At 41.6% G+C, this 18,842-nt stretch overlaps 1 protein-coding gene across 1 annotated transcript in view; it reads right to left on the bottom strand.

Moving 5' to 3' along the window:
* Positions 1-18,842, bottom strand: part of LAMA2 (laminin subunit alpha 2) — a 630,290-nt gene that overhangs the window by 171,578 nt on the left and 439,870 nt on the right. Inside the window, exons 20-23 of the mRNA XM_019479551.2 lie at positions 16,274-16,380; positions 10,670-10,850; positions 5,543-5,679; positions 2,933-3,169 (exon numbers count right to left, since the gene is read on the bottom strand). Of these exons, the coding sequence (XP_019335096.2) occupies positions 2,933-3,169; positions 5,543-5,679; positions 10,670-10,850; positions 16,274-16,380 (662 nt within the window). The remainder of the gene's footprint in view (positions 1-2,932; positions 3,170-5,542; positions 5,680-10,669; positions 10,851-16,273; positions 16,381-18,842) is intronic.

The raw sequence follows: 18,842 nt of genomic DNA, 5'->3' as shown, positions 1-18,842 counted from the left end.
AAGTGACAGGGTTAATCAAACCTTTTGTCTACTAGGAACTTGTTTTGACATTTAGAACATTTAAGGTGCAGTACCAACTGTACTTGCTGAGAAACAGATTTTTATAGAAATATTGTGGAAAAAAGCTTTTTCCTCTCTATCTGAATAGTTTTCTACATCATTGAACAATATTAACAAGGGCTGAAATGTTCAGGTATTTGCTGCTGCAATGTCAATGCTTTTAGCTTCGTTATATAATTAGTATGAATAGAGAAAGTTATACTGGGTGTATCTACACGTGCACTTTACTGCAGAGCTGACTAATTAGCTCTGCAGTAAAGTGGCACCATCTACACATGCACCTGTATTGCTCTCTGGGACAAGTACTATCCTACAGTGGAGTAGTTACATGTGCCAAAACCAATGTGTGAACAGTAACCGGGGGCTGGCTAGGGTACAAAGGTGCTACAGTGCACCCTTGCCCACTCCCCCAACCCTGCCATGGCTGCCCCACCTGGCCCCAGCTCCTGGTTCTTTAAAAAAAAAAAAAAAAAGCCCCACACTCACCAACTGCTGCAGTGGCTGTTGGCACTTCCCATGCAGCGTGGGGCAGTGGTGGGAAGCAAGGATCCCCCTCCTCCCCTCCCCTCCCTGCCCTGGCCTGGCAGGAGCTGGTGAGTGTGGGGCTTTTTTATGTGGGTGGAGGATAGGGTCTCATGGCAGAGCCCCTCACACAGCGTGGGGCAGTGGGGGTCAGTGGGGATCGCCCCTCCACATGGCAGCAGCTGGTAAATTAGGACTTTTTTTTAAAGAGCCAGGATCCTGGGGCTGGGCAGGGCTGCCATGTGGGGAGCTGGGAGAACAGGCAGGTGATGGGGCCTGTTTGATTCATAGATTCAGCCAATTCCGTGGTGGCCAAATCTCTGAATCAGATTCAGCCAAATTGATTTGGGACAGTGATTTGAATCACCAAATCAAATCACTGTCCCCCAAATCGACCAAATCTGAATCCAAAGTGAATACTAGCCAATTCCACAGGCCTACTAATTGCACATATAGATGCACCGACTGTGTAGCACTGGATGCACATAACAGTTACAGTCTTCTTGAAAACATTTAATACTAGATTTGTGGCATTTTAACACTAAAACTGAAGTATTAATGAGCATGTTATTAAAAAAACAAAAACACAATATCAATTATACCACTCACCAGGAAAAATTGTTTGTTGTCAATATTACTGTCACTGTATCTATTTATTAGAATTGAAAGAATGTTGACAAATTAATTTAACGCACACTGTTTAATTTTTTTCTATCCATTCATAATGGTCACTGCTTTTGCACGTTGTTCCCAGTCGTTTTTAGTTTCTCATTCTTACATGCTAGCCCCATGCTGCTGTGTTTGGGTTCATGACCTTTGATTTAGTATCCCCCAATATTCTCATGAGAAAATTGGAGGACTGTGGACTTAACTCCAAGACAGTCAGGTGGGTGAGAAACTGGCTGCAGGATAGAACTCAGAGAGTCGTAGCAAGCAGATCTGTGTCATCCTGGTGAGAAGTGGGCAGCGGTGTCCCACAGAGGTCAGTGCTCAGTCCAATATTTTGAACATCTTTATTAATGATTTGGATGTGAGGGTGAAGAGCTCACTGGCTAAGTTCATGGATGACAGCAAGTTATGGGAAAGCGTGGTCATACTTGAAGATAGGCTACAGTTACAGGCAGACATAGACAGGCTAGCAAGTTGGGTGGATCAGAACTTGATGAAGTTCAGTGTTGAGAAATGTAAAGTGCTCCACCTCAGGACGAGCAACCCCCAACACACCTACAGGCTTGGCGGCACCAAACTGACTAGCACCATGAATGAAAGGGACCTAGGGGTAATAATAGCCCACAGTATGAATATGAGCCGGCAGTGCAATACTGTAGCCAGCAGGGCAAATAATACTCTGGCATTCATCAATCAATGCATCTCCAGCAAAGCTAAGGAGGTGATTCTTCCACTCTACTCAGCACTGGTGAGACCGCAGCTGGAGTACTGCATCCAGTTCTGGGCACCACACTTTAACAAGGACATGGACAAGCTTGAGAGAGTCCAAAGAAGAGCCATCCATATGATGAGAGTCTTAAAAGGCAGGCCATACAAGGAAAGGCTGAGGGATCTGGGACTCTGCAGCCTGAGGAAAAGAAGGCTGAGAGGGGACTTGATAGCAGCTTACTGCTATACTAGGAGAGTAACATCAAGGGCTTGGTGAGCAACTGTTCACCAGGGCACCTGAGGGTAAAACCAGGAGTAATGGCCACAAACTCCTGGAAGACCAATTCAGGCTCAACATTAGGAAAAACTTTTTCACAGTCAGGGTGTCCAGACTGTGGAATAAGCTCCCTCCAGAGGTGGTGCCATCACTTACCCTGGAAATCTTCAAGAGGAGACTAGACAGTCACCTTGCTGGGGTCAGCCAACCCTCAGTTGTCTTTGCTGCTTGGTGAAGGGGGCTGGACCCAATGATCTTATGAGCTCCCTTTTGGCCTTACAATCTATGAGTCTATGGCACTTTTAGGCATGTAATAATGGCTGATTTCATTGACATTAAAAATAACAAACAAGAAAAACATTTCTTTTGTTTTAGGAAATTATTTTCTTCCTCCTGGAGAATCCAGAGTTTAGACTTAAAATGGAGTGAAAAGCATGTTTTTCACACAAAGATTAACAGGCAATACTGCCAGTTCAGTTCACTCATCCTTAGTTACTAGTCCTCTGTGCAAGCCTAGCTGTTGAAACATAATGAAGGGAAGTAACATGGAGTAACTCTGACCAGAAACATGGGACACACTGCAGGGATATATTCTACAGTCCAAGTTAGAAACAACAACAGTTCTGTAACAACAGGGAAAAAAAAGACATAAAATGAGGACAGAGTCTAAGCTGATGTCACACCACGTTGTCCTACCTTGCAGGTACATTGACCTGTACGATCCATGCAGGAACATTTCTCCTTCTCTGGATCACAGGACTGTGGATTGATTCCTGCCAGGAGGCAATCACAAGCAATGCATTGTGGATACTTCCAATATCCCAACCTGCATTCTGTGCACTTTTCCCCAGCAAACTCCGGGCGGCAAAAGCAGCAGCCTGTATCTAAGTTACACTGGAAGCTGAGGGAGCCAATCACACTGCAATCACAGGCCTACAGAGGAGAGAGACAAAATCAACGTCAACTGCATTTCTCCTAAGAACTCTTGTTATCTGCAGCCATTCGTGAGACACACATGGGAGCTCCTTTATAGTAATATATTTGTAATGTCAACAGCAATGCATTTATATTATAGTGCTAGGCAACCTGCTTGAGCTGGTGAGGAGTAGGAGATGAGAATCTATCTGTATTCTTAATAACTGTTTTTCCTTTTCATCAAATGTTATTTTTTAGAGGCTTATGTATCATAAAAGAACCCATACAGTAACCAGACTATTTCTGAGTAAACTAACAAAAAAAAGCACTTTATTAAGTGCACAAAAAAAAAAAAATCATATTCTGTGCAGGACAGCTCAGAGAACGCTTCTGGAGCTGCAGCCATCCATGCTGCCCTAGTACCATTGAAGGCCACCAGACCTGGTGGAACAATTAGTCCTTATGGTCCAGGGTGGACAACAAACTTCTTTGTGCAGCTAAAACTTTGGGGTGATAGAAACTTGAACTCTCTCTAAGGAATGGGGCTTGCTGCAAAGACACAATTTTATCAGGAAACTTAATCTCCCCACTATGCATTCACTTTGGAAATTATTCTCCTCTTTGGCCCCTCTTCACAGTGCACACTTCACTGAAATATAGACTATTCAGTCAGGAAGGTCTTCCAAGTAAATGACACTGTATGGGCCCTTGAGGTTATGTAGAGAACAATCCCTCAGTAGCATAACTGTGGCTATACTGGTGTGCTATCACAGGACACCAGTAATTAGTGCCAGTATTACAAGTTACCACAGTAACTGGCATAGATACTCTCACTGAAGTAAAGGAGGGAAAGCTGGCAAAAGGAGGGGAAAATGCAGATTTAATTGTAAGCAAAATGTAAATCTTGTTTAGGTGACTACCTCTAGCATTCCACCTGAATTCAAAAGATTGTTTCACAACTCAAGTGACTTCTAAGAAAGATACAAATTCAATCTTTACTGTATATAACAGACAATCTAATGCTTATGGAAGGTCTGACAGGCTGCTCCATAGTGTAAGATTTAAAACCTTTTCACAGTAAGAGGCTTATTCAGTAAATTATGTCAGAGCATAAAGCCTCGAAAGCAAATTGCTCACCATACATTGAATGCGCTCAGTGTGCAATATCTAAACCTAAATTACAATCAAATGTAATGTTTGTTTTGCAAAGAGGCAGTTCTGTGCAATGCTCTGCTCTCTGAATTACGACAGGTCCTGAAATTTGTTGCTGTAAGAGCTCAAGTGGAGTGGGCATTCACACCTTGCCTAAGAGAAGTTAGCTGTAACATGTTAAAAGGGAAGATGTAGCTGATATATCATTATTAATTTAGGTGGTGCCACAGCAGCTGCCATGCTAATGCACTCATATAAAAGACAAACAGAGAATGTATTCCACAGATCACACATGGGGCTTCACCCTTATTAGACCAGTTTCAGTAGCCAACCACTCTGCATATGGCAGAAAGACAGAAATTTCACAAGGGAAGCTGTACATGCACATGAGGAGAAGAAAAGATGAGGCAATTAGTAATCAACCTCAGCTACATGACAAATGGCCTTTTCAGACAGTATTTTAATGGTGTACAACTACACTCAGGCAACATAAACTCTTCTGAGTAATTGCAGCAGTATTAAATCCCACTTTGTCAATGGGAAAGGCAGATAGGAGCAGATTTTTGAACTCGGCATAATTTTCTCTATCACTAGTTCGAGGCTTTGCTGAATATGTTACATTATTATAGCTTTCATATCATCTCCCTTACTCTCTTACTTACTTCCACCAACTTTTCCGTTCCTTCTCCTTCTTTCTCCCCTACACTTTCTTACCTCTCATGTCAAACAGTAGGATGTGTGGGATTTAGATGCTAATAAGAATGTTTACACATCTCTTGATAAAAGAATAAAGAATTCAGGTTAAAGATGACATTTACTCCTGTTTCCCTTCCCTTCCCTAGTCTTTTTTCTAAGTATATGACAAAGACCTTCTTTTACTGAGATCTGTTGAGCCTGTATATAAAAGTAGTGATCTTCTTAGTTGTGTTAATATGTCTATAATGAAGCAATCATATGCAAACTAGAGACAATAGCTTCAGCATGGGCAACAGTAAGGCTTGCTGCAATTACTAAGGCTTTTTCTTCTGCAAGCAATGGGCTGCATCCCCAAGACAGAGTATCTCCAAAAGTCAGGTACAAGTCGCAGGCACGTATAGCTCTGATCAATAATAAACCTCACAATGCAAACAGAAGCATGGAGTGCTGCATGAGCTTAAAATTGTGCCCTAGGTGTAAACTACCATACTTTATCCCTCGGAAAGTATGTAATGCATATGGAGAAAATAAAGATCTGCTCACCTTGCACCCACTGACAATGTCATAGCCCCAGTAATTTGGTGCACATTTATCACACTTCTCTCCTATGGTGTTGGGAGGGCACACACAGCGGCCGGTGACTGGATCACAATTATTGCCAAAATGGGCACATTCGCAAGCTGCATAACAAGAGAAATAAGAAAGAAATTCACCCTTACTACGCCGTACTATTTACATCAAAGCTTACACTGTACATTGTCCCATATATTGTCACATACACACACACACACACACACACAAAACATTTCCCTATAAATAATGTTTATATATGCAATGTTTATTATAGTAAGTGTGTACAATATTTTTCCTAAAGGGAAATAAACTTATCTTTGCCTCATATTACTATGTGAAATGGAAGGGTTCCCCATCTTATTGTTCCCTGGTATATCCTTGCAGTGAGGCTCATTACAGTCAAATATATTTATTTTCCATCCCCTAATCTCCTTTTTTTTGTTGTTTCCTTTCTTTTCACAATTAAACCATAAAGAAGAGACAGAAGGAGAAATAAAAGGAGTATATTGGTAAATAGCTTACCACTGAACTATTCATAGCCCCAAGTGGGGTTACTAACATTAGAATTAGATTTTCCATGCTCCCCTACTGCTTTAGAAGGCAGTTAAATAAAAATTTTGGTATGCTGATTCCAGTTTTTTGGCACCTTCTGCTTGTAACACTTGTGTAATAAAATCTTCACACTAAAATGGACTCTGCTTTCAAATAAAATTGTAAGTTTGGAACAACATAGAATGGAAGCAGAAGAAACAAATCAAGGTACTGCATTGTAAAATCAAAGATTTTTTCTAAACAGAATGATCGCACTAAAGCTTTAACTGGAGGTAATCAGAAGTAATGCACCTGCTCACAATAAAACAGAACTCATGGAAAACTTCACCGAGTATACAAATAGTTGGATTTAGGGTATTCCCAGCTCCACTGCTGTTGAAAGGTTATCAGTTAAAGCTTCAGGTTTTTATCTAAGATGTCTTAAAATATACTGGGCCAGATTCTAGACAATCTAATATATCAGGGGAGGGGAGAAGGAGAGCAATAAGTCAACTCTTTAGTCTGTATTGTACATAGCAACTTGGGTAAGATAGCAGCTTCCACAGGTGGGTGAGATGTGGGAGGGATTGTATACGAGTTATTAACCTCTCCCCAGTCCCTATTAGAGCAGAGGGTGAGGAGACAAGAAGACTGTGACTCTAGCCCCCTCTACACATGCAGGCATGTTGGGATCAAATGAGCAATTCACACAACTGTGCCTCCTGCAATGTCACATGTACATGTCAGGCGGCATGACTGTGAGATCACGTATTAGATCCCTCCATGTCTTATTGCCAATGCAGGGGCAGCCCAATCAAGGGCTCCCTCTGCATCAGCAAAAAGCAAGCTCCCATGGCTGGTAGCCCCATGCACCCCAGTTGAAGGACTCTCTGCCATGGGGGCACCCCATGTACCCCTGGGGCAGGGGGGATCACTGTGGCAATCACGCTGCCCAAGGAGTGCATGAAACCCCAGGGGTGAGAGGTCTGCCCCTGTGGCTACCTCCCTGCCCTGGGGTTAGTGAAACCACCAGAATGGGAGGGTTACCACAGAAGCGACCCCCCCATCCCAGGGGTACATGAAAACTCTGGATGGGGAGATTGTTGAGAGGCATGCTGTGGGGACTCAGCATCTGCAGTATGGGACTTTGGGTCCCAGCAGCTGCAGGTTGCTGCCATGACCCATATTTCTCAGCTTCTGGGGCTGAGAGTCCTGAGCAGCTGTGAGACACAGCCCTGGCTGGGCACAATGCACCACTGTGGCTGGGTGGCCTGGAAGCTGACAGGGCTCCCAGCCACAGGGGAGACCCTGCTACACATGCAAATTAAAGCTTGATAGCAACCAGCTATTATTTTAGTACATGTTTTTCAGGCCTAACTTTACAGCTGGTTGGAGCTTTTTATTGTGTGATAAGTACTTTGGTCTCAAGATAATTGCACAATTAACCACTTAACTGCACGATACCTGTAATGTGTACAGGGGGGCTGAGTGAATGGCAATCTATTCCCTAGTCTGTTTTGACAGAAGCACAATAACACATTTCCCCTTGCCAGGGTCTTATGGGCCAGTATACCCCACTGAAAGTACATAACAGAGGTACCCAGCACAGGTGCCAGAATATGGCATGCAAAGGCAGTTTGCTTGGCACTTACACCTTGGGGCAGATGGTGTGGAAGGGACTGGGGCTGCACTGCCACAACAAGGATTGAGCCTCTCACAGCTCCCCCACCATCTGCCTCTGGCACACCCACATCTTACAAGTTGAGGTTGCAAGCTTTTTGGCACTCTGCCCAAAAACACTGTCAAGCCCTGGTATATAACATGATCTTTTAAAGCTTTCTCTTGTGCAAAGAGAGTCTTGTGCATAAGGTCTTTTAACTCCTATTAGATAAGGAGTGAGGCATGGAGAAAAAAACCCTGTCTGCAGTTTGATAAAAATAACATTTCCTTTCCCCTAATATTTCTAAAATAAGTCAAGTAATGAAGAAAAATATTCACTTTTACTGTAACCCTGCAGTAAGTTCCACATAGGCCTCCTGCACTCTCACACAGTTCCTTGACTTCCTCGGGCTCTGAGGGTTGTTGGTTGTAGCTGTGTTGGTCTAAGGACACAGGCAAACAAGGTTCTCTGGGTAGATGTGATATCTTTTATTAGACCAACTAAATAGTTGGAACAAATGTTCTTTGCAAGCTTTTGGGCACATGCCTTCAGAGGCCCATTCAAGCAAAGATCATTGACAGACTGAAGGTTGTGCCTCTGTATTCTCTTCTCAGGGGTCCCAGGTCTGAACATTATTTCTTACAAAATTTTGCTTAGTTGAAGATGAAGTGATATGACAATGAAAAGTATTTTTTTAGTGTTGTAGCTTAACAACAATACCCACAACAAGGAATACATTTATTGTAGGTGAAGAACTGAATAGTTATGTAGATTTTTTTTCTATATTGTTGCTCCCTGGATAGCATTAATATATGATGGTGTTTTGTTTTTCTAGGAAAACTTTTTTAGAGTTTATGTTTCCTTATTATGGCAAAAATCTCTAAATTAGTTCCTTTAAAGATAAAAGAAACCAAATATTTTATTCTACACTTAACTACTTCTATAGTAATTACTTTGAGGTCTTATTTTTTTTCTGTCAGGATATAATACCCTTAAATAAACCTTCTTTTCCCTGTGATTCATTGTTAAGTTTTATATTTTTTTGCCTGTTGATGGAACACATTAAAATTGCACTAAGGCCCCTGCTACACATTACATATATTACACAATTAACTGGTGAATTGCGCAATAAATTCAGACTGGCCACACATGCAAAGTAATTATCACACCACAAACATGACTATTTCAGTATAACAAGAGCCAACTACCTACAGAGTTAGTGCTTGAAAATGGGTAACAACTCTAGACTTAGTTTGTATCCGGCTTTAGTTTGAATTCGGAGCATGGCCCTTAGAACGCACTAAAAATAAATGGGGGGAAAACAGCATTATTTTAAAACAGAAATTTTCTCATTTTATAACTTCTAAAAATCTGACTCCTAAGAAGTTCCTAACATTTTACTTTGCTTTTTTAAAATTATGTTTGCTTTACCTTTGCTCATCAAATATTTCTGTTAAAAAAACAATATTTTTTTAATTCTTTGGACTTAAATTGTTCTTCCAATTTAACAGTTTTGCTATAACTTTTCCATTTTAGTGCTCACAGAAAGAGAAGTTCATATTTTTAATGTGAAAGCTTACTCACTGACATTTTTTTCACAACCACATAGAAAGGCAACATCTTGTAGTGCAGGAGGGGAGGGGGGAATAGGTATTTATGTATTCTGATTATCTGAAAGATGCCTAAAGGCAGAAAGATTTAAGACAAGGGACGTGCTTTCTGCTTATATTACAGGAGACTATTCATGAATATCATCCACTGTGCAGTACTCTGTTCTCTTCTCACGTGTGCTAAGAACTTTAAGATTGCAGTTACTATTGCTTTTCATTTCAAGCTCTGTCATCAGAGAGTCCAGGGGCTGATACCTTTCCTTTCCTCATGCTGATATGTTTCAGATTTACACTCCAGTAACCTGTCCTCTGTATACACACCCTCTTATGGAAGACATCACCAAGCCAGTTTTGAATATAATCCATAGCCAAAAGGAGGGTCTTTCTCAGCTAAACTGATATGGAGTGAGTCTCCTTTGGATTTAGTGATCTGTGCCACTCTTAGGACAGTAGGAAGTCATTTTAGTACTGTTTATCTCTATATCCTTGAAAGTGAATAGAAAGAATCAGTGAGAGATGTTTGTGTAGAATTCTAGGATAGTACAGTACATATACAAGGCATATTCTAGGTCAGATATTCCACAGATCTTTTTATAGTCAAGTTTGCAAAAGGATTTTGCAAGTAAGTTGTCAAATCATGGAAATAGGGGCCAATAAATCTGCACAAGCAGCCAATAAAGCAAGGGAAGAGAATGGGACTGGGATTATGTCGAAATAGAAAGGATGTTTTTTATTCATTTATTTACAGGGAAATAAATTGATCGCTGTATTTTTGTGCCATCATGTTACTATAACTTGTATAGATTCTATAATGTGTGATTCGAGTTTCTTTCCCATAGCTATGGTCAATGTGTAGATGGAACATCTCATGATCCTAAGCCCACACAAGAAGACTCTCTGGACTGTTGCGCCCTGCCACCAGCTCTGCTCAGCCTCCATACCTTGTACTCTTCTAGTGCAAACTTCCTAAGCAGAAGGACTGGGGATGAAGGCACAGCCTATTTTTCTTGGTATATTCATGTTACAGTCATAAATTAATATAAAAAACACAAGAATGGCTCACATCTCTAGTGCCTGCATATTATACTTCTTTCTCTCTATACGTGGATTGAGCTATTTGTACCTTTTGAAAGCATCTACTGTTAGAGACACAAACTAGAGATATAGGCCCTTTCTGACCCGGTATACAATTATTACATTCTTACAAAAGGACTGCCTTATATAAAGTGACAGAGGAGTAAACGAGGAAGGGAGAAATCCAACGGGCCGTTATATAGGCCCTGATTGTTTACGTACGAGTGCATCCTCCTTCTTCAAAGTTGTAAAATCCATGACCGCAGCGGTCACATTTCTTTCCAGCTACTCCAGGTTGGCATGGACATTGTCCATTTTCATCGCAGTCAAAGGACTTGGAACCGAAAGAATTGCAGTTACAGGGAACACACCCCCTTGGTGACTGCAGGCCAAATGTTCCAGGCTGCCACGTGAGAGAAAGGAACAACATTTAGTCAGGATTAACAAGGATCTACAGAGCAAAGGGGAAAATGGGTGAAAGGGATAGGAATAGAGGACTTATTTGGGGCCTTTCCTCACCAACAGTGTTAATAATGATCCGAACAAAATTAATAATGCAAAATAATAATATAATCCAGTAATATAATGGAAAGCCAATAATAGACACACAAAAACCTTAAATAAAGATTTTTCAGTATGACACGAAGAAACAGATAATATAATTCAAGCACCTTGGATTGCTTTTTAAGAATACAGAATTTTTTTAGATTTCTAGAGCTGTCCTGTACATGTTAAAAAAAAAAAAGGCGATCAGATTGAAAATGCCTTTCCATGGAAACATTTATAAGGCATTCTTAAGCACAGCAGTAATTTATTTCAACAGGGAGACTTTTAAGTGTGTTCTAAAAGGTTGGTCATTTAGCCAACTATTTAGACATGAGGATTGTGAAATTATTGAAGGTCATAGCCAAAAGCTAACTGAATGGATTTAAATACTGACCTACCATTCAACACAGTCTGCTCTAAGCTTTGCACCACATCATTATCATTTACATTATATTTGTCTGATTTAGGACCCCATTTTTTTCTCTAGGTGAATAGGAAGAGAATTCAATGGGAGGATATTTGTACTACTAGATTTAATCTCCTTGGCTGCCTATACACCTGCTCATTCATATTTTAAATAGAATGTGTCAGAGCAGACTTGATTAATCAAGTCTGGTCATTAATTGAGTCTAACTAATTGAGTCTGCTCCACGTTCTAATTAAAACTCTCTAGCATCACATCACCATCATGTCTATTAAGCCTCCATGCATTTTAAAATGGTTGTAGTGGCATCCTGTGTCTATTTTTAAACACATCGGGGCTTAACAGATGTGACGATCAGGCATTTTAATTAGAGTGGCCCTCTGGGAACCACTCTAATTAAAATGCCCCTCCCCTCAGCATGTGTATAGGAAGTCCTTGAGGAGGGACAATCTTGTTACATACCTGTAAAGCATTATGTATGCCTTGACACTGAAGAATACTTAGAGCTCACTAAAGAAATAAAGGCAAACTATCTAGTTTGCCATTAGACAGAAAAGCAAAGCTTTAAACTAAAATTCATGGGTCAAATTCAGCTACAGTAAAAACTAATGCAGCTATGTCAAGGCAAGTTACATCCCTTAACTCCAATATTTTATGACAATAGCTCTAACAGCCCAGGACAGAATGATTCAATTAGCCTCTTATAATTCTTTTTACGGTCTAGAGGAAGGTTTCCTTCCTTCCTGCCTGCCTTCCTTCCTGTCTTCCTTCCCACCTTCCTTCCTGCCTTCCTTCCTTTTGTTAAGTTAGGATGATTTCCAGAGAATGTGAAACTCCTTATCACTGTGTTAGCTTGGATTTCATGTCACAGCACCACGATTAAGAACAAATTCTAATAAGCAGCTTGCTATATCACAGCAAATGGAGAAGCTGAAAAATTAGATAGAACAGTTCAAATAGTTAATATTATTTTGCTTTGACTACATTATTTGTAGAGCAAAGGGGAACACTTTAAATTTACTTTTGAAATGATCTAATATGTGACCTACATTTATGGTTAGACCTTCTACTGGTGTAAATAATATTGTTTCAGTCAAGTCAATGGAGCTACACTGGTTTATAATCAACACAGGATCAGACCCACAAAAGTAAACTCTACCCTCTTTTGTATGGGTGAAATCACACAGACTTCAATGGGATTCCATGTGAGCCCTGCGGACGGGAACACTGGGATTTCCCACTGCCACGGGCATTGACTGATATAGAACAAGTTGCAGGAATGTGGCCAATGGGCACTGGCTGCCTTGCAGAAGCATGAGAAACTGAATGAAAGATCGATCATACATAAAACAAAAAATTATACACCTTTTGATTCTCAAATTCTATAGTGAAATGCTTCACTGGCATGCACCTCAGCCTGATAAAATATAGCAGAGAGAAAAGGATACCCAAATTCATGCAATTAAATTCCAAAGTTCAATTAAATCTACAGACCATCTCCAAAGATCTCTTTTATAGGAGGAGAAAGGAAAAACAAAGGCAGAAAATGAGAATACGCAAAAACCTCAGGACAGCCATTCAGATTAATGCAGTGAAGTAACCAAGGCACAGCATGCAGCTCAGCTCTCAATAAAAGGTTTGATAGGATCTAATAAATTCTGTTTATAAGGGTGAAAAACAGAAAAATTGCCTTGTAGGCTAGCTCACTGCATGGTGTGCAGGAAGGAAGGATCACCAGCAGGCTGATTCTTCTATAATCATGAGTTTTGTTGAGTGAAAGACATTTTGATTCATCATGCAGCCCCCCAAGATGAATCCTCAGTGAAACCTATTTATATACCAAAATGAATATGGTATTTTATAAGAATTGTATTTACAAGGAATTAGGTTTCTCACTTGCAGGCCACTGGATATTAACAAAGAAAGGTACTGAATCTTTCTGAATATATTACGACTTTTTGCCCTGTCAAGATGTCTGTGAAATATATGTACAGAGTATATATCTGTGTTGTTCTTGGAAAGAAAACTATTTCCTGGAACTTCCCTTTTAGGAGTGGTACATGAGAACAGCATAACATTAACATTAGACTGCTTCTACTGACCATGCAAAATGATGGGACTATATGGAGATAAGATAAATCTGTGTTTAGCTTCAGAAACTGGTTCTTCCAATATTGTGCACTTGAGCCAATAAAATAAGTCATCTTAGGCAACTGACATGTTGAAAGAAAACTCAAGACCTACCACATTTGGTGGTTCAGAGTAGGTATGTTCTCCTCATGCTTTTGGGCCAATCTTTCTACCATAATTTTTAGAGTTTTTTGGTATTCTGAATCATAAAGTGCAGGATGACATCCTGTAAAATGAAATCTATGGATAAACATGTATTGATTTCAATGGAATCAAAATGTCACCACTTATTTCTATACATGCCACTGTTGACAATGATGTCTGTAGAATTATTTTGATCATCAAGGTTTTGACCATATTGTTCTCCTCACTATGCTGGGTCCTGAAAATGGGTATATATTAAAGAAGCCTTCCCTATTCTTAAGTCTGATAGCACGTTACTCTCATGTAGTATAGGAAGAGTGCAAAACTCCCATGCAGAAAAAGCACACCTAATCCAGCCCATGCAGTGCACATGTTTTCAGATTACCGAAGTGACAGGCCTATAAGCACCTCGCGGGCACCCGCTTGCACTTGGAAAGCCCCATCTCTGTGGAGGAAGCTGAATTTGCTGAGTGTTCCGTGGATTCCCCCTCCGTTTGTGCACCTGTCTGCTGAGCTCACAGCGTCTACCCATGAAGCCTGATTTACAGATGCATCTTCCTGACATATCACAGCGCAGTGACATGGATCCTAAAGGATTGCAGCCACAGGGTACACAGAACTGCTTTTCTGGGCCCCAAAAATGGTTGGGCTTGAGGAGTGAAAGAGAAAAGACAGAGAACAAAGGCAAAGAGACAAGGTGAAAAGAAAGACTGAGAAAAAGGCTGTATTACACAAAGGACAGTTTTGCAGCTAACACTTGATAAAATACAACAGATAAAAAATATGAGTTAGATAACGGAGACTGAAAAACCATGAGTTATACTAAGCTAGCTTGAGATGTTTTCTATGTACATGCTATAGTGGGGGGAGCAAATTCTACCCGCCAATGCAACTGGGCTGTTTCCCTGACATCACTGGAGTCCCCTTGAGTGGAACATTTAAGTAGTATTGAAAATGGAAGGGGAATATTTACTGAACTTCTTACCCAGAACACTACTTAGGTAAGTGCAATTTTAGCTATTGATTCCACAGAATTAATCATATACATTAAATTATGCACATGCTTCAAGTGCTTTGAGACACAGGGACCTAAAACAGGAGTTTTCCATCTGTTGTCTTTGGAGCTGCTGTAGTGCATACAACAGATCCTACTGGTCTGAAGAAAACACATTTTGAAAGGGACTGGAATGGTGCATGGATCATGTTTTTTGCTGTGATTTCTAAAGTATGTATTTGAACACCCAGCAAAGCAACAGGCAGTTTTTAACATGGATTTGGATAAAACCTACAAATTTCAAGGCAGAGATGGACAAGCATTTTGCTTTTTCTTTTAAATATTGTATTTACTCAAATCCAAGTCAAGATTCTTTTCCCCCATCTAACATGGGGAAGAAGGTCCCTCATCTTGGAACTGAGTATGAAGTGATGGGATGAGGGGAAAGGGGCAGCTACTGTGGCTCTGGCACTGGCTCTGGCTTGGGACCAGTGCTGCAGCTGCTATCTTCTCCTGCACTGCTCTTGCCCACCACAGCCTTAGGGGAAGAGGTGGCAGGGGGTCCATCTCCCACCCACCCCATAGCCTTTTCATACCCTCCCTCCTGGCCCCCATCCCTACCACTGCTTACCCTTGCTCTGCTCAAATAGATTCCAGGCCTGGCTCCAGCTTGGAGCATGAAGCATGTAGATACTCTGGCCCCAGACTGGCCCTGTAGCAGTGGTGATGGCAGCAGTTCTGGCTAGGTACATGCATCCCAGGCTGGAGCTCCCATGCTGCTGCCACCACTACTGAGCTTGGCTGGGGCTGATGACAGAGTCTGACAGGGCAGAGCAAGACTAAGCTGTCATGGGCAGGGGAGGGAAGCAGATGCTGTGGGGAAGGACCAGGGAGAAGTGGCATAGAGGGCCCAAGGCTGCAGGAAGGCAGAGGGTGGGGCAGGCAGGTGGCAGGAGTCAAGCTGCTTGACACCCTCACTGCTCCTTCCATCACCTACCCATCTTCTGCCTCCCCACCACCTTCCCCACTACTGCCTCCCCTACCACCTGCCCCTACTGCCACTGCTTTACCCATTGCAGTGGTAGGGAGTGGGGGGAGGATGAATTTAAGACAACCCTCCAATAATTGGATTCTATACATGAAAAACTATAACAAATTTATAATGTTCCCATGTGTAGAATCTAAGTATTGTAGGGCTGTCTTAAATTCAGGGTTGTCTGGATTTGGCTAAATATCGTAAATGAGTTGATCCCTCTTAGGCCAGGTTTCTCCGCTTCCTCTTTCCCCCCACAAGACTCTCATGTGTATTACTTTATTCAGCCACATTATGTGTTCACAGTGTATACATTTTTTGGACAACTTCCAATAAAAAAAATTGTGTATGTGTTCATTGCACAGAATGGGACATATTTGTTTAGCATCAACTTTGCTCTAAAAAATGAGAAAAATAACATGGATCTCCTGACAGAAATAAAGCCACTTACCTGTTGTGTGTGTGTATGGAACATACTATTGCATTTAAGAAGAATATTTAGTTGTGAAAAACCGAGAAAAAGAATTAAATAGAATCCCACCTCTTATTACTCACCTTACACTTATCACACTTCTGCCCCACAACATTGAGCTTGCACTTACACTGCCCGCTCTGTAAGTTGCAGATCTCTGAGAATGAACCATTGATGTGGCAGTGACATGCTATAGGGAAACAGAGAACAGTTGTCACAATGCACTTTGCTATTACCTTTATTTGTGGTAGCCAAGCATGCATGGTACTATTCTAATTATTGCTAGCCCTGTGAGGTGTGAGCAGCTTAGCCTCTCACTGAGCTGAATTTTAAGGGAGGATCAGATGCCAGACAGCACTATGCAGTGCTCCACACAACATTGGCATCAACATGACTTGCATTGTAACACTGGCCACAGACAGGAATTCATTTCTAAAGAAAATAGAAATTAGAAAAATAGACAGATAGTCTAGGAGCTGGAATGTGTTCCTGGCCCCTGGCTGGAGAGCTACACAGGTGCCCTTCCCCATGCCTAGAAAAGGGGCAGGCTGTCAATAGGCAGCTTCTTGCCTTTAAAATCAGCATGTGTGCAGCCAAGATGAACACAAGGTGATTTAAAGCTAGAGCCATGGGGAAGCAAGGCTGGAAAGAGCCTCCTCAACCTCAATTCCCAGTTCTCCAGCTTTTAAGTCACTACATGTCCAACCCAGCTAGGTGGTGCAGGCGGCAATGGCAAGTCAGGGATGTGGGGAACAAGGCTTGGATTCCTGGTCCTGCTTACTTTGAAATTGCCACCCACGCTGCCCAGCTGGGAGTCCCTGATCTAGAAGGGAATGGGAAAAGAAGTAAGGAGCGGTAGGGCAGCTGCTTCACTTGCTTCCCAGGCCAGACTGGGAAGGGACTGGAACATCCTGCAGGTGTTGATTTTTGCAGGAGAAACTTTTTTGCAAGGGAGATCTTTCAGGTGTCAGCCTAAAAGATCTTTCTTCTGGAAGGAACATGTTTCCTCTGGGAGAAAAAATACATATTTGTATGCTCCTAGTTTCTACTAGGAAAGTGACAATTCTTGCACTAGAAACATAATGTATTGACACAGCCTTTATAAAACTGTAATTACACTGATGAATTTGCTTCACACCAAGTCACCAGAAAAGTAGAATTAGAGCACACCATTTTGCATATTTCTATATAATCAAGTTTAAAAACATTTCCTCCATAGGAGATTGAATAATGAGAAACATAGGTTTTCTGGACAGCCTGCCCTCTGCAACCAATACTCTAGATGGGCAGGGATAGTGGTTGTGCAGGAAAGAGGAATTTGGGTAAAATTTAGAGAGTAGTCTGTTGCAGCAACCAAAGATGACATTGTTGATCATCGTCTTCCACAACTCTCCTATACCCCAATCTAAACCTATACTGGTACATGGCATGATGCTGTCCTAAATGCAGGACTTTGTACTTTTCCTTATTGAATCTCATGAAATTTCTTTTGGTCCAATCTTACAATTTATTGAGGTGCCTCAATCCTAGCCCTACCCTCCAGCATATCTGCTACTCCCCCCAGTTTAGTGTCATCCACAAATTTGCTGCGGGTGCTCTCCATCCCATCTTCCAGGTCATTGATGAAGATACTGAACAAAACCAGTCCCAGGACTGACCCCCACTGCACCCCCAGGCACTCCACTGGATACTGGCTGCCAGCTAGACACCGAGTCATTGATTACTACCCTTTGAGCTCAATAATCCAGCCAGCTATCTCTCCACCTTACAGTCCATTTATCCAATCCACACTTCCTTAGTTTGTTTGCAAGAATGTTGTTGAAAACTATCAAAAACCTTGCTAAAATCAAGGTATATCACTGCTCTCCTCACATCCACAGAAAGAACTATCTCATTCATAGAATGCAACCAGGTTGGTCTGGCATGACTTGTCCTTGGTGAATGCATGCTGACTGTTCCTAATCACCTTCTTCTCCTCCAAGTGCTTAGAAATGGATTCCGTGAGGACCTGCTCCATGATTTTTCCAGGGACTGACGTGAGGCTGACCAGTCTGTAGTTCCCTGCATCCTCCTTCTTTCCTTTTCCAATCATCCAGGACCTCTCACACTGCCATCAGTTTTCAAAGATAATGGCTGGTGGCTCTGCAATTACATCGGCCAATTCCCTCAGCACCCTTAGGTGCATCACGTCCGACCCCATGACTTGTATATATCCAGCTTTTCTAAATAGTCCCTAACCTCTTCTTTTGCAACTGTTGTATGCTCACCTCCTTCCCAAATATTGCTGCCAGGTGCAGTAGTCTCAGAGCTGACCCTGCCTGTGAAGACTGAGGTAAAAATGCATTGAGTACTTCAGTCTCTTCTGCATCATCTGTCACTAGGTTGCCTCCCGCATTCAGTAAGGCACCCATGCTTCCCCTAATCTTCCTTTTGTTGCTGAAATACCTGTAGAAACCCTTCTTGTTACCCTTCATATCCCTTGCTGGCTGCAACTCCAGTTGCACTTTGGCTTTCCTAATTTCATCCTTGCATACCTGAACAATACTCCTATACTCCTCCCTAGTAGTTTGTCCAAATTTCCACTTCTTGTAAACTTCCTTTTTGTGTTTTAGCTCAATTAAGTGTTCCCTGCTAAGCCAAGCTGGTCTTCTG

The sequence above is a fragment of the Alligator mississippiensis genome, chromosome 1, assembly GCF_030867095.1.
Source record: "Alligator mississippiensis isolate rAllMis1 chromosome 1, rAllMis1, whole genome shotgun sequence".
NCBI lineage: Eukaryota > Metazoa > Chordata > Crocodylia > Alligatoridae > Alligator > Alligator mississippiensis.
This window is presented reverse-complemented; position numbering and strand designations above follow the sequence as displayed.